Source organism: Oncorhynchus masou, chromosome 24 (genome assembly GCF_036934945.1).
Source record: "Oncorhynchus masou masou isolate Uvic2021 chromosome 24, UVic_Omas_1.1, whole genome shotgun sequence".
Classification (NCBI taxonomy): Eukaryota; Metazoa; Chordata; class Actinopteri; order Salmoniformes; family Salmonidae; genus Oncorhynchus; species Oncorhynchus masou.
Genome location: NC_088235.1, coordinates 83,385,151 through 83,399,770, shown reverse-complemented (window position 1 = coordinate 83,399,770; position 14,620 = coordinate 83,385,151). Strand labels below are relative to the sequence as shown.

General features: G+C 39.1%; 1 protein-coding gene across 1 annotated transcript; it reads right to left on the bottom strand.

Moving 5' to 3' along the window:
- Positions 1 to 8,593: 8,593 nt before the first annotated feature.
- mob3a (MOB kinase activator 3A) lies at positions 8,594 to 14,470 on the bottom strand. Its single transcript, XM_064935297.1, has 4 exons — positions 14,290 to 14,470; positions 11,002 to 11,562; positions 9,235 to 9,437; positions 8,594 to 8,982 (listed from the first exon to the last, which is right to left on the bottom strand). The coding sequence occupies exons 2-4, from the start codon at positions 11,417 to 11,419 to the stop codon at positions 8,953 to 8,955; spliced, it is 651 nt and encodes a 216-aa protein (XP_064791369.1). The 5' UTR covers positions 11,420 to 11,562; positions 14,290 to 14,470; the 3' UTR covers positions 8,594 to 8,952.
- Between the last annotated feature and the right edge of the window lie 150 nt (positions 14,471 to 14,620).

Genomic DNA, 14,620 nt, shown 5'->3' with positions numbered 1-14,620 from the left:
TCTTCTATAAAGCATTTTCAGTGTGCTAGGTTTTAGGAGAGGGGACAGAAATGGAACTGGGTGACAGTGGATTTCTTTGTACTCCCTGAGTTCAAGTGAAGAGGCATGCTGGAATGAAGAGGATGTAGACTAGTGCGTGCTTAGGGCACAAACAATGATCATGTTTATTCAGGTGTAGGCCTATCTTGCACCGGTTTGTGTCAAGAACTGAAACAGCACTGGTTTTTCACCCTCACAGTTTCCCATGTGTATCAAGAAGGGGGGGTGCAACTCAGTATTAGGAAGGTACTCCTAATGTTTGGTATACTCAGTTTATGTGAATACACACACACACACACACACACACACACACACACACACACACACACACACACACTAGTTTAGTGCAACATACATGTCATATACAGGGCTATTCATTGGTGGAGAATAGAGGAGCACAGTACAATATTAGTAGTATAGGACCCTTCATCCAGTGGCAATTTTAGCATGTAAATCTTGCTAAGGTAAACAAAAAAACAAACATTTGGGATGCATGCCAGCAAAGCCACTACACAACACTAAACAATACATTAATTGCACTATAACGGTGACAAACGGTGCACACAAACTGTTAAGGCCTACATAAACCTGTCCCAACAGCAGAGTCCCAACAGCAGTGCCAACACCTTACCACTGCTACGCCTGGCTTTCAGCTAAGTCTTGTCTGGCAGTGAAACAGTTCATTCAGCCTCATTTACTGCCTTTTAAAAATACATAGATGAGATGTACAAACTATGGTATAAAGGGACGACAAGCGGATAAGTGGCAATCCATAATTTTGATTAAGACATTAATGTGCGGGCTAAGACGGACTTAGTCAATATAACTATTTGTTCCGCACTGACATAGACAGCGACAGAATTCAGAACATGGGCCGTTCTTACAGTGTTCTCCCTGTACACCAAGTCAGAACCGTAGGATAAATAGTTCTGAGTTAACAGTTGTTGAAAGCGCGGCAGAAATAATGCCGGATTGACAGCATGGCCCATGTTGAATGCTTATCATTTTAAGCTTGGAAAAGAGACCCTTAAACCCAGACTTGAGACCACACAAACACACCACTGAATAGTATGCTAGTTATATCTTTGCAATGCTTGCAGTTAGCCACTGATTCCTTCCAAACCAGTCATTGTTGAATTTGCGATTTCCAACTTGTTGTGTAATGTTTATGTCCAATGGCCTAAGAGCACCGATACTTTTTTATGTATAATTTCTATGAATTATTTATCTTCGTATGACAAGGATTAAAAAGGATTTGTCAGTAGATTGTCGACTTGATTTATGTTAAGATTTTGAAAGTATGATGTTGACATCAGTCCAATCAAAGCTACTGTTGATATCATGTGATTTGACTTTTTTCTGTGGCCAATGACCTTGAGCCTATTTGGATGGGCACTTCTAATGTAACTCTATGGCAGCACCCAAGGGGCTTGAATTTTCAAGCTCTATCCTTAGATTTGGAGGTGACGTAGTGTCCCCATGAGTGACAGAACACTGAGCCAATCACGGCGCAACTGGAGAACATTAACAACCCCTTTGCTCTGTATTTTTCTGCTGGCTGCCCCACCACCACAAAAAGCACTGAGCCAGGCTGAAACACCTGCATTTTGGAGCTGCCTTACTCAAGAATGCAGAAAAGAGACCATGTTTGTATGCGGCTTTATTAAGTCAATGATTATATATATATTTTTACCCTGTTTGCAAACTGATATGTGACACGTATTAATACCAAAATAACATGCAAAACAATATATGTATTTTTTTAGCTAACAATGTGGGGCTCAAAATGACACGTGACCTAGCATCACACGTTTCAGAAATTGCTGAGGAGGTGGTACACAGGCAATCAATTGTCTCTCACAGCAGTGATAATGAAAACATTTTGAAATGAGTGACTGTATCTTCCCGTTAGGCCTAAGCAACATTGACATAATGAGTAAAAGAGGCACCCCATTTATTTTGATCATGTGCAATGGATTGCTTTCTCACAATGTTTAAGAACGAGCTTAAGCAAGTTCTATAAAGTTACTCATTACATGCAGTGCCTTCAGAAAGTATTCATACCCACTGACTTTTCCACATTTTGTTGTGTTACAAAGTGGGATTAAAATTGATTTAAGTATCGTCTTTGGTCAACAATCTACACAAAATACTCTATAATGTCAAAGTGGAAGAACATTTCTCAAATGTATTAAAATGTATGAAAAATACAACTAGTTAAGTATTCAACCCCCTGAGACAATGCATCTTAGAAATTACAGCGATTACATCTGTGTCTTTTTAGTTAAGTCTAAGAACTTTGCACACCTGGATTGTACAATATTTGCCCGTCATTTTTTGGTTTTATTCTTCAAGCTCTGACAAGTTGGTTGTTGATCATTGTTAGAAAGCCATTTTCCAAAGATTTTCCATAGATTTGCCAAGTCTTGCCATAGATTTTCAAGCTGACTTAAGTCAAAACTGTAACTTGGCCACTCAGGAACATTCAATGTCATTTTGGTAAGCAACTCCAGTGTAGATTTGGCCTTGTGTTTTAGGTTGTTGTCCTATTGAAAGGTGAATCTGTCTCCCAGTGTCTGTTGGAAAGGAGACTGAACAAGGTTTTCCTCTAGGATCTTGCCTGTGCTTAACTGTATTTCATTTGTTTAATTAATAACTTCACCATGCTCAAAGGGGTATTCAGCAGCTGCTTTTTTTATTTTTATTTTTTAAACACATCTACCAATCGGTACCTTTTTTTACAAGTCACTAAAAAACTTCCCTGGTCTTTGTGGCGGAATCTGTGTGTAACGGTTCTCGTCTAGTGAAGGAGAAGCGGACCAAAATGCAGCGTGGTATTTTTGAGACATGTTTAATGACGATGAAAAAACACGAACAATACAAAAACAACAAACGGACCGTGAAAACCTATACAGCCTATCTGGTGACAACAAACACAGAGACATGAACAATCACCCACGAAATACTCAAAGAATATGGCTGCCTAAATATGGTTCCCAATCAGAGACAATGATAAACACCTGCCTCTGATTGAGAACCACTCCAGACAGCCATAGACTATGCTAGATACCCCTACTAAACCACACACCCAATACCTAATAAAACCCCAAGACAAAACACACCACAATAAACCCATGTCACACCCTGGCCTGACCAAATAACTAAAGACAAACACAATATATATCGACCAGGGCGTGACACTGTGCTTGAAATTCACTACTCGATGGAGGGACCTTACAGATAATTGTATGCGTGGGCTACAAGAGTTGGGGGATTCATAAAAACATATTTTAACCACTTTTATTGAAACAGAATGAGTCCTTGCAACTTATTATGTGATTTATTAAGCACATTTTTATTTAGGCACGCCATAACAACGGGGTTGAATACTTATTGACTCAAGACATTTCAAATTCCACTTTTACATGATGGGGTATTGTGTGTAGATCAGTGACACAAAATACATTTTCAATTCAGGCTGTAAGACAATAAAATGTGGAAAAAGTAAAGGGGTGTGAATACTTTCTGAAGGCACTGTAGCCTATGCCACACCCAAAATAATTGATCTGTTTCTTTAATGGTTGTGCAAAATATGTTCAATTATAGCCATGACCCAAACCTGTAGACCATGTTCTTTCTGTTGTTTGCCTATTGTTACTATGTATTTGCTACTGTATGTGCTAGTTTCCTTGTAGGACTTGTTTATAAGAACAGGAACATCTTGTGACTGTGTTCTCTCTCCTTCCCTCTCCCCGGGCCCTCAGTGTATTTTGGCCCATATACTTGGGCCTTAAACTGCAGCAAACATTATGTAAAGGGATTGGCTGCTACTCATTAGGGCCAGGACCACATGATGCAATCCAAGGTTAGGTTGGAAAACAAACCATGGGGCTGTGGAGGGGCACTATGGGGTAACAGTAGCAGGGGCATAGTAAAAAGCTTCAAGTGGCAACCTCATTCCAATAAAAACATCCCAGGGGGTAGTCTTTCAAAGAGGGGATATTTCTGCCTGCTCACGGATTGGCTGAGATCAGGAGGTGTGGCTGAGAGGATGATAACAATAATGAATTGCATTTATACAGCACTTTTGTGTGCTACAGTCATAAGTATGAGTTACTCATTCACCACCAGTGTGTAGCAACCACCTGAGTGATGTATGACTGACATGCATCAGAACGTGCACAATACATTAACTACCAACATCTGCAAACTTATTGAATGGCCAACTCCTTGAATTTGTCCCCCATTAGATGTGTGTACATTACTGTATTTATACTTGGAATATTTTCAACAGGAAAAATAAAAGAATAGCTGGAATTTTTATGTGTAGTAGCTCAAGACAACATACATAACAGGTTAATTGATTTAAACAACATACTTACAGTAAGTATTAACAAGTATGTACATACATTAGGCCTACAACTACACTAAGTACTGTAGAGGAATTAAACACCCCCCCCCCAAAAAAAATGCTTTGTTCAGGGGGGTCAACATGTCCAGTTATGCACGTCACGTGTGTCTGTGATGTATACAAACACGTGTGTATGTATTGTAGGTGTGTGAATGTGTGCACAAATGCTTATTACTCTGCACAAGAGAGATGAGTGTGCTGCAGTTAGCAGTCCTCTTCTGTTTCATCTTGGCTGCTGGGTATTTCCAAGGAGTCAGCGATCAACATCACATGGTGAAGATTTACACACACTTGTTCTTAGAATGAGGTTCCCAGAACATTTGAAAACATGGCCACCTTTAAAGGAAAGGACACACTACAACTTTCAAGCAAAATAAAATACTATTATAGCAATACATGTTATCCAAATAGCACCTTTACAAGTCCCAATGACACTTTAGTTTAGGATAAAGACATAATAGCACCAAAAGTACACATATCACTAAGCTATAGGTTCCAGAGACCACACATGATACATCCCACCCAATACTCTCTCCAAGATATTCCCACTAAGGACATGAACAATTGCTCAAATGTGCTGTGAAATTAATGTATATTCAGTTCACTTTAGGACTACAGTGTTTGGAATTTTGTATATTATTTGAACTTCTCACTTAAATGTCGGACTAGTCCAGACCAACCGCTCAACCAACAGACAACCTTATTAACTGAAAGAATTCCCTGTGTTGTACCTAAAACTGTATTTGCATGGTATTCAGGTACATTTTATATATGTGTTATCTTACATGTCAGGCAACTTTAGTAATTACTATGTTGGCCTAATAATATGTTCCTACACTGTAGTTATACGGTACCTATCCTTGTACTTATCTAGTAAACATATATAGGGGATTCAAATTTAAGTAGAACCCCAAATTGTGAAGGAAATTGTTTAATGAGTAGCATAGATCGACGAGATGGTTGTTTAGCAACAAAAGCGACTCATTCGCAACTATGGGAAAAACAGACTGGGTATTGTTGACAACGTAAACCATATTTTGTCTTCGATTTTAGGCTATTGAAAACATACTGTAAATACATTTGCACGATGATGAGCACTTGTCTCACAAATATATCCTGACAGTTATTGGTTAGTTAGCGAATTTGAGACATATTAGCATAGAAGTGACATCAGTCAAAACACCTTAAAACAAGACATGGTATAAAGAACAAGATAGAACTAGCTGAAAAGAGTCACCTATGATTCCACACATGAAACTTCTTGTCATTGTTGCTAGTTATCCGGCCATCTAGAATCACAACAACACAAGGACTTTTGCCCCATTGAAGCATGCGCATGGTTTTCGTGACGTTGTCAGCTGTTTTTAATGCAAATAGTATGACATATTTATACATACACAATAAAGTACTGTAATGCTGTAACTACCAAATTCTACTTTAACCCAAATTGACACTTTTGATCCCTTTCTGTGTACATTTGAGAATATTTCATTATATGAGAATATTTCATTATAAAGTCCTAAATATTACAGACATCCCAAGCACATGTTTTACTGAAATATCCTACTATGTAACAGGAATATGATCCTATTTCAATTAGAAGTTAATTCTAATTGAAATAAGACAATTTGTATTGACACTCAGTCTGCGAGATAATACAGAGGACCATACATGAGGCAAACTGACAAATCATGAAACCGTTAGGGTGTGCACTCACAGCCTAATATTTGCTGAGTCACATAATCCACCGTGTTAACAATGACATTTGCTTTAAAAACAGCAGAGGCACATTGTCATTGCAACAACTCAGACAGAGTTGAGTAAAGTCACATTTGATTGGTGCTACGGAAATTCTTTAATTTGATCCCGCCCTGATCCAGTTGAAACTCCGCCTTTCATGCCAATTTTCCAAATGTCGAGTTGAGTCCAGTCTGGTCTCACACGTAGTTCACGCAGGGAGACCAGTCACATGGTGGCTGTAGGGAAGAATGAGTGGAAATTACTCTTGTGAGTTGGCACTGAGACTACATAGTCAAGCAGATGCAGAGAGAATTTTGATTAGAACCTGCTATGTAATATTGTTGACCGAGGGCAGATATAAATAATCCTCTTCCCCTCACAGCTAGAGGTCATGTACTCCTGTAACATGGCCAGTGGGTACTCTTGGCACGACAGCCTGAAATAAAGGTGGTTTCCAGGTTTTGCAACCTGGTCTCAGAGCATTTTGTATTATTCTGGACGTAAATCCAATACATTGCATTTAGTATGATATGTTACATTTCATATGGTATGTATTAATTTGTGGTTGTCAATCACCCATTTTGTATGATACTGTATGTTACGAATTACAATTTGTATTATATGTTAAGAATTTGCAAACGTATGATATGTTACAAAATCTAGCTAGATGGCTAATGTTAGCTAGGCTAGGGGTTAGGGTTAAAGTTAGGTTAAAGGGTTAAGGCTAGGGGAAGGGTTAGCTAACATTTAAGTTGTTGAAAAGTTGGTAATTAGCTAAAATGGTCAAGTTGGCAGTGATAAGATCTGAACACAGAACCTTTGGGTTGCTAGACATTCACATTATACGCCCACCCATCCTGACCAACTCCCTACTAAGTAACCATCTATATTATGCAGTGGTGTAAATTACTTAAGTAAAAATACTTTAAAGTACTAAAGTCGTTATATTTTTTTTAGGTATCTGTACTTTACTTTTATTTTTTTTACTACTTTTACTCCACTACATTCCTAAAGAAAATAATGTACTTACTACTCCATACATTTGCCCTGACACCCAAAAGTACTTGTTACATTTTGAATGCTTAGCAGGACAGGAAAATGGTCTAATTCACACACTTAAAAGAGAACTTGGGGCAGCAGGGTAGCCTAGTGGTTTGAGCATTGGACTAGTAACTGAAAGATTGCAAATCCCCATGCTGTGGTTTGGTGCCATCTGATTTGCTTAAAAGGAATTTGAAATAATTTATACTTTTACTTTTCATACTTAAGTATATATATATATATATATATATATATATATAAGCAATTACATTTACTTTTGATACTTAAATATATTTAAAACCAAATACTTTTAGACCTTCACTCAAGTAGGATTTTACTGGGTGACTTTCACTTAAGTAATTTTCTATTAAGGTATCTTTACTTTTACTCAAGTATGTCAATATTGGGTACTTTTTCCACCCCTGGTGTTACATAATCATACGAAACAGAACATATCATACTAAATGGAGTGTCTCGGATTTACATACAGAATACAAAATGCTGAGACCAGATCGGCAACCGATAGACCTACCTTTGAGGAGCCTACTCATCCAAGAAAGTGAATTTCATGTGATGTCCTTGGATTAATTTAGCTCAAGTCAAGTGGGTTCAGGTCATGGTTAAGTTGATACGCGTTTAATTTGATGCGTGTGCAATAATGACCTGTCCCCATCGAAAAGGAATAGGACAGGTTATGAATGAAAATCATTCTTGCCTTTAACTCTCACTGGCTGTGACATAATACTGTTCATTATGAATTATCATGGCCTGTTAATCCACCCCAGACCACTGTGCCCAAGCCTATCTGGCAAAGGCCAAGTAGTGTTCCTTCTTAGTTTGAGCAATTATGGAGGACAGAAGAAAACATTTACAACAAAGTCGCTGTCTTCCTTATTATAACAGTTCAGTCCATACTGTTTCTTGCATAACCGTTTTAAATCAGATAATTACCCCGAAACATGTCACAAGCTCTACGTTTCCCCTTCAATGGATCTATAAGTCTAGGATGAGGTTAATGGCACATATTAAACTGAATGGGTTTCAGGCTACATATTAACTCCACAACCCTTACACCAGCCATATTTGTGTGCTCTTTATGCCACCTTGTGGACAAACTTAAGACCTGCACGACTGGTTTATTATGTTTGTTGGTCTCGCTCTACAGGCCTTGTTCTCAGTTATTTTATTGCTTTTACAAAACAATGCCATAGATTTAATTAACAAACAATATATTAGTTTGAGTGTATATTCTGGAAAAATAACAATGGTAATACAACACGGCTTCAAACGCTGCTCATCCAATCAGCATCCGGGATCCAAACTACCCATTCTATAATTAAACATAAGACACTGAGTTTAGAGTAGGGACATAGAATGAGTATGTTTAATGTCACCACATACTACAATCTTAGATATGTACAAACATACATATATTATTTTAAGATATGAGAACAACTAAATGACAGGAATGATTCAGCTTCAAATTAAAAAAGAAAGATCTCTTAATACTGTGCTCTGATAAAATGCTCAAAACATTAAAAGGAACAGAATGCCTTACAAGGTTCCTGGTTAAAAAGACCTACATGGTTAAAATAGATTACAGTACTTGTTTATAAAAATAAAGACTCTTTTAGATTTGGTTTACGTTTCCTGTTTCATTCTTCTACATGGACGGAACTAGTCTTCAAGGGGGAATGTGTCAAGTGGTCAGTGGCGCTCCCTTAGTGGCACATCTGTGATGTCATCTCTTTCTGTAGGAGACAGGAGTTGTAGTTTAGCAATATTATTATAGCAAAAGCACAAAAATGTGCTCTTAAAGATCACAATTCTAGAGTGCAAAACAGACATAACTAAAGGCAACTTCCTTTACACAAAAGCCATGTAATGTCAAAGAAATTATATGGAAATTAAAATGTATCCTTGCCTTTATAAGCTTGTGCAATTGTTTTATCAGCTCACATACCAACAAGATAGACAATTAAGTTATTTTTTTCCTCACTCACCAGTGGCTCGAGCTCCTTATGGTCTGTGAGGTTAAACTCTGTTACGAAGTAGTAGAAGTGCTTGTAACAGGTGTTGACGTGGGCCTCTGCACCCATCTGGCTCACACGATCAAAGTGGTGGATGTAGACATGGACGAACACACGGAACAAGCGAGACAGAATCTTCTTAGCTACCTGCATGAAGGTCTTGGGGAAGGGAGTACCTTCAAAAACAAAACAAAAGATGACAAAAAAAATATGAAGATGTGTCCTCCAGAAACATGTAAAGTAAACAAAAGCAGTCATGCTCTCAACCATATGTTTGAATCAGTCTACTTGTCAGATTAATTCTCAACTTTTTGTGTATTACAGGATCATGCTTGTATCACTTGAAGGACCACAGGACAGATGATTCATATTTTCCTTCATCCATCCACTAGCAGACCTGCCAACCCTGTCCAACTTTTTAGAGTACCTGCAAATTTGAGTTTACTTCCCATAGCACACGCTGTTTGTGAGTCTGATGCTTTTTTAGACATGGTTCCTAATCAACACTAAAAGCAAAATCATTTTGAAAACACAAAAACAAATGATCGCATCGACACAGAACGCAAACTAGCTACACAAAGTAGGCTACCGCAAAGGGAATCTGAACGCTGTTCGCTAGTAGAGTCCGGTGTTTCAGCCTATTGTATTTCTTTGCAGCGCATACATGCTTTTCGAAGTTGATAAAATCTCAAATCTAGTGCAAAGGCATTTTAGAAGCATTGCCTCTATAGCTAAAACCGGACACTCAATCCTTCTTCGCGCAGTCTTCTAAACTCCCGACTCCATTTAATGCCAATATATGTTTATATTTATTTTTTGATTATACTTTTGTAATGCTTTTTGTGACGTGGATCATAATTACAATTACGTGTAAAATACATCTGATTGCACAAATGCGACCAGTTATTTTTCGTATTTAAATTGTATTTATTGCACTAGCAAATGCGTGTGAACTGCTGGCACTGAATGTCCATTTTATTTTCGCAAAGGTTAGCTTGAAACAATTAGTGTTTACCTTTCCACAACACACGGAGTCGAAAATGGATTTGTCCTGTGTTTACGTACAGCTGACAGTCGGCAAACTCAGCATCACAACAAACAGGAGGGGCAGACACGGTGTAGCTACGTCGAATAATTATTTATTAATCTCCATGTCCGTTGACACAAACTCCGTACATGACTGTGTGTTGCAGCTCGAGAATTGGGATGTTAAAATATATCTACTGAGAAAATCTATTAAAATTACATTTAAAAAAATACAGGCCCTATTAAGTTCTGCATACTTTTAACTCGGATCTCGTACCTGCTTACATGGACAGAGAATTGCGTAGTTGGTACGCAAAATGCGTGCATATTGGCAGGTCTGCAATAGACGAAGTCCATCCATTTACACTATTCTAATAGAATTTTAACAATGCATTTCCAGGGACATGTGCACATGCCATGCCTATTTATACCCTACTGTGGATTCTGTGACCAATTTCTAATGCCATTGCTTGGCTGTTTCTACTGCTAGTCAGATACCAAGTTGTGTGGTGGGAGGATGTGAAGAATGGAAGGTTAAGAATTTCTGGCTCTTTGTAGATGAACAAATACAGCTGTTGCACTTAGTAATGACAAAGCAAACTCAAGGAATTCAGCCTATCAAGATTCTCTTTTGTAACTCTGCCAAAACATTAAACCCATTTATCACAATGCTGATCCCAGCCCATGTACCTAGTTATCATTATTTGTACATACCGACATTGGTGGGGAAGATGTGTTCGTTGTTGATCTGTACCTCTATCCAGTCCATCAGCAGGCTCATGTACTTTGGGGCTGGAACGGCTGTGGGCTTCTTGTACTTGTGCTCGTCCTGCCAGCGGTACTCGTACTTGGGCCCTCCGGACATTACGGGGCAGGTCTGGTCAGTGCAGGAGTCACTGATGGTGCCGTAGATGAGGTTGATGCGGTTGAAGAAGTCCACCACGTGCACAGCCACCCAGTCATTCAGGTCCTCTCCATGGGGCAGTGCTACCGCCTGCTTCAGGTCCAGGCCTGCATTCAGAGACGCCTGGGCCTTCTTGTGCAGCTCGAAGCGCTGTGTCCCGGGCTCAAACTTACGCTTCGGCCGGAATGTCCTGTCCTTGTTGAAGACTTGCTTCAGGGCCATGGACATTGTTGCATGTGGCAGTTTGTTTATGCCTTAAAGAATTATTTACTGGTTAGATGAAGGAGAAATCAACAACAGTGGAGCTGTTACACACAGGTTTTATTTTTCTCACAGATGATGTTAGTCCTGAGGCTGTTGAAGGGTCAAATCTGAGAGGGGTAGAAAGAATAATTGACAATGTCAGATTCACATAGATGCCATATTGTCAAATTCAGCAGTAACATGCAGTATTCCATCTGGTGTGGCTATTTATTTTACCTTTATTTAACCAGGCAAGTCAGTTAATAACAAATTCTTATTTTCAATGACAGCCTAGGAACAGTGGGTTAACTGCCTGTTCAGGGGCAGAACGACAGATTTGTACTTTGTCAGCTCGGGGGTTTGAACTCGCAGCCTACCGGTTACTAGTCCAACGCTCTAACCACAACTATGCCAACAAGGCCCACTATTTATTTCTTACATTTTTAATATTACAGTGCCAGTCAAAAGTTTGGACACCTACTCATTTAAGGGTTTCTTTCTTTATTTTTACCATTTTCTACATTGTAGAATAATAGTTAAGACATCAAAACTATGAACTAACAAATATGGAATCATGTAGTAACCACAAAAGTAATAAACAAATCAAAATATAGTTTATTTGAGAAAACGTCAAAGTAGCCACCCTTTGCCTTGATGACAGCTTTGCACACTCTTGGCATTCTCTCAACCAGATTCACCTGGAATGATTTTCCAACAGTCATGGAGTTCCCACATATGCGGAGCATTTGTTGGCTGCTTTTCCTTCACTCTGCGGTCCAACTCATCCCAAACCATCTCAATTGGGTTGAGGTTGGGTGATTGTGGAGGCCAGGTCAACTGATGCAGCACTCAATCGCTCTTCTTCTTGGCTAAATAGCCCGTACACAGCCTGGAGGTATGTTGGGTCATTGTCCTGTTGAAAAACAAATGATAGTGGGACGAAGCCCAAACCAGATGGGATGGCATATCGGTGCAGAATGCTGTTGTAGCCATGCTGGTTAAGTGTGCCTTGAATTCTAAATAGTGTCACCAGCAAAGCACCCCCAAGCCATCACACCACCTCCTCCAAGCTTCACGGTGGGAACCACACAGGTGGAGATCATCCGTTCACAATGACACGCCGATTGGAACCAAAAACATGCAATTTGGACTCATCAGACCAAGAGGACAGATTTCTACCTTTCTAATGTCCATTGCTTGTTCCTTACTAAAGCAAGTCTCTTATTATTGGTGTCCTTTAGTAGTGGTTTCTTTCCAGCAATTCGACCATGAAGGCCTGATTCATGCAGTCTCCTCTGAACAGTTGATGTTGAGATGTCTGTTACTTGAACTCTGAAGCATTTATTTGGGCTGCAATTTCAGAGGCTGGTAACTCTAATTAACTTATCCTCTGCAGCAGAGGTCATCTGTTCCTGTGGCGGTCTTCATGAGAGACAGTTCAAGTGCAACCGCACTTGAAGGTACTTTCAAAGTTCTGAAAAATTTCCAGACTGGGAAAGGGGGATACCTAGTCAGTTGTGTCTACCGGATTTAACCCAAACCCTCTGAATCAGAGAGGTGCGACATCCATGGCTTTGGTGCCCGAGGAACAGTGTGTTAACTGCCTTGTTCAGGGGCAGAACATTTTTTTTTTTACCTTGTCAGCTCGGGGATTCGATCCAGCAACCTTTTGGTTACTGGCCCAACGCTCCTACCCTCCAGGGCATTAACTTTGAACAAGGCACACCTGTTAATTGAAATGCATTCCAGGTGACTACCTCATGAAGCAGGTTGAGAGAATGCCAAGAGTGTGCAAAGCCGTCATCAAGGCAAAGGGCGGCTACTTTGAAGAATCTCAAATATAAAATATTTTGATTTGTGTAACACTTTTTTGGTTAATACATCATTCCATGTGTCTCATTTCATAGTTGAGGTCTTCACCATTATTCAACAATGTAGAAAATAATTTTAAAAATTGTAAAAAACCTTGAAGGAGTAGGTGTCCAAATTGTTGACCGATACTTTGTTAAAACAATCCGCATCACCATTAGTTCTGTTTGGAATGAATAATACTGTAAGCATTTGTGGTGTCTCTCTCTGTCCATTTCTGAGCTCCAATTAACTAATTAAAAAAACAACTCATAAATCATGTTTAAGCACTGATTAATAATCACAATCAAATTATTTAACTACCAAACCATAAAAATACACTTCCATGACTGCTGTCATAAGAGTAGTAGGTTCATGGAAGTCTGTCCACATCAATTTAGAGAAGAATAACACCAACCAGTTACAATGTTACAAAAGTGAGTGATGTTACAGAGTAGACTAGATAGTTACCATGTTGCAGAGAGTGAGGTTTTTAATTAGAATGTGGTTACAATGTTGCAAGCTACACCAGTCATTTCCTATTTGTCACATTTACTTTACGGCCTGGTTCAGCATGGACAACCTTGCACGATTTTATGATGTGACCTCAGACAATAAGGCCATTTCATATATTGAAGTTACTTATAGGCCTATATCTTACACAGCTGACATCAGAAGTATAAAGTGGTCGGAGGCAAAAGTGAAAAACTTAAATCTAGCCAGTTAGTACATGATGTAGCATTGCGGTAGCCTGCGCGCTGATGCTAATGTTGGTTTCGTGAACGATGAGGGCGCGTGACGAGGCTACGAAGTATATTCATGACGTGAAAAAAGGACATCAACCGCACTTGTAGCTTTTCGCATAATAAAGCTAAGCATAACCTTCTCATCAAAATATTTATCATTATTACATTTCACGTAAACATAACGGAGTAAATTGCTACCGAGCTGACGGTGACGAAATTCGTCTCCCAACCACTTTCCCCGAACTTAGAGACACCACTTACTTGTTCCGCTTTACTGAGCCTTCTTTAGTGATGTTCCCTTGAATAAAATAAACTTTGCTAATCGTTTTCAAATGTATAACAAAAGCTACATTATGATTAATGTATAAGAATACGACTCACAGCGCTAAGTCTATACTTTATTAGGAAACAAAAATAAGCCCCTCCCTACCCCCAAAAAAACCCAACTTCCTTTGATCAGACGTCACTGTACACCGCCCGAGGACAGAGTGGCGCACCTCAATGAGGCGTGCACAACTCTATCATTAGGCTGGTAGCCTAATGATATGCCTACAAGTATCTTGATAATTCAAACAAAGTGAATTGTTTGACA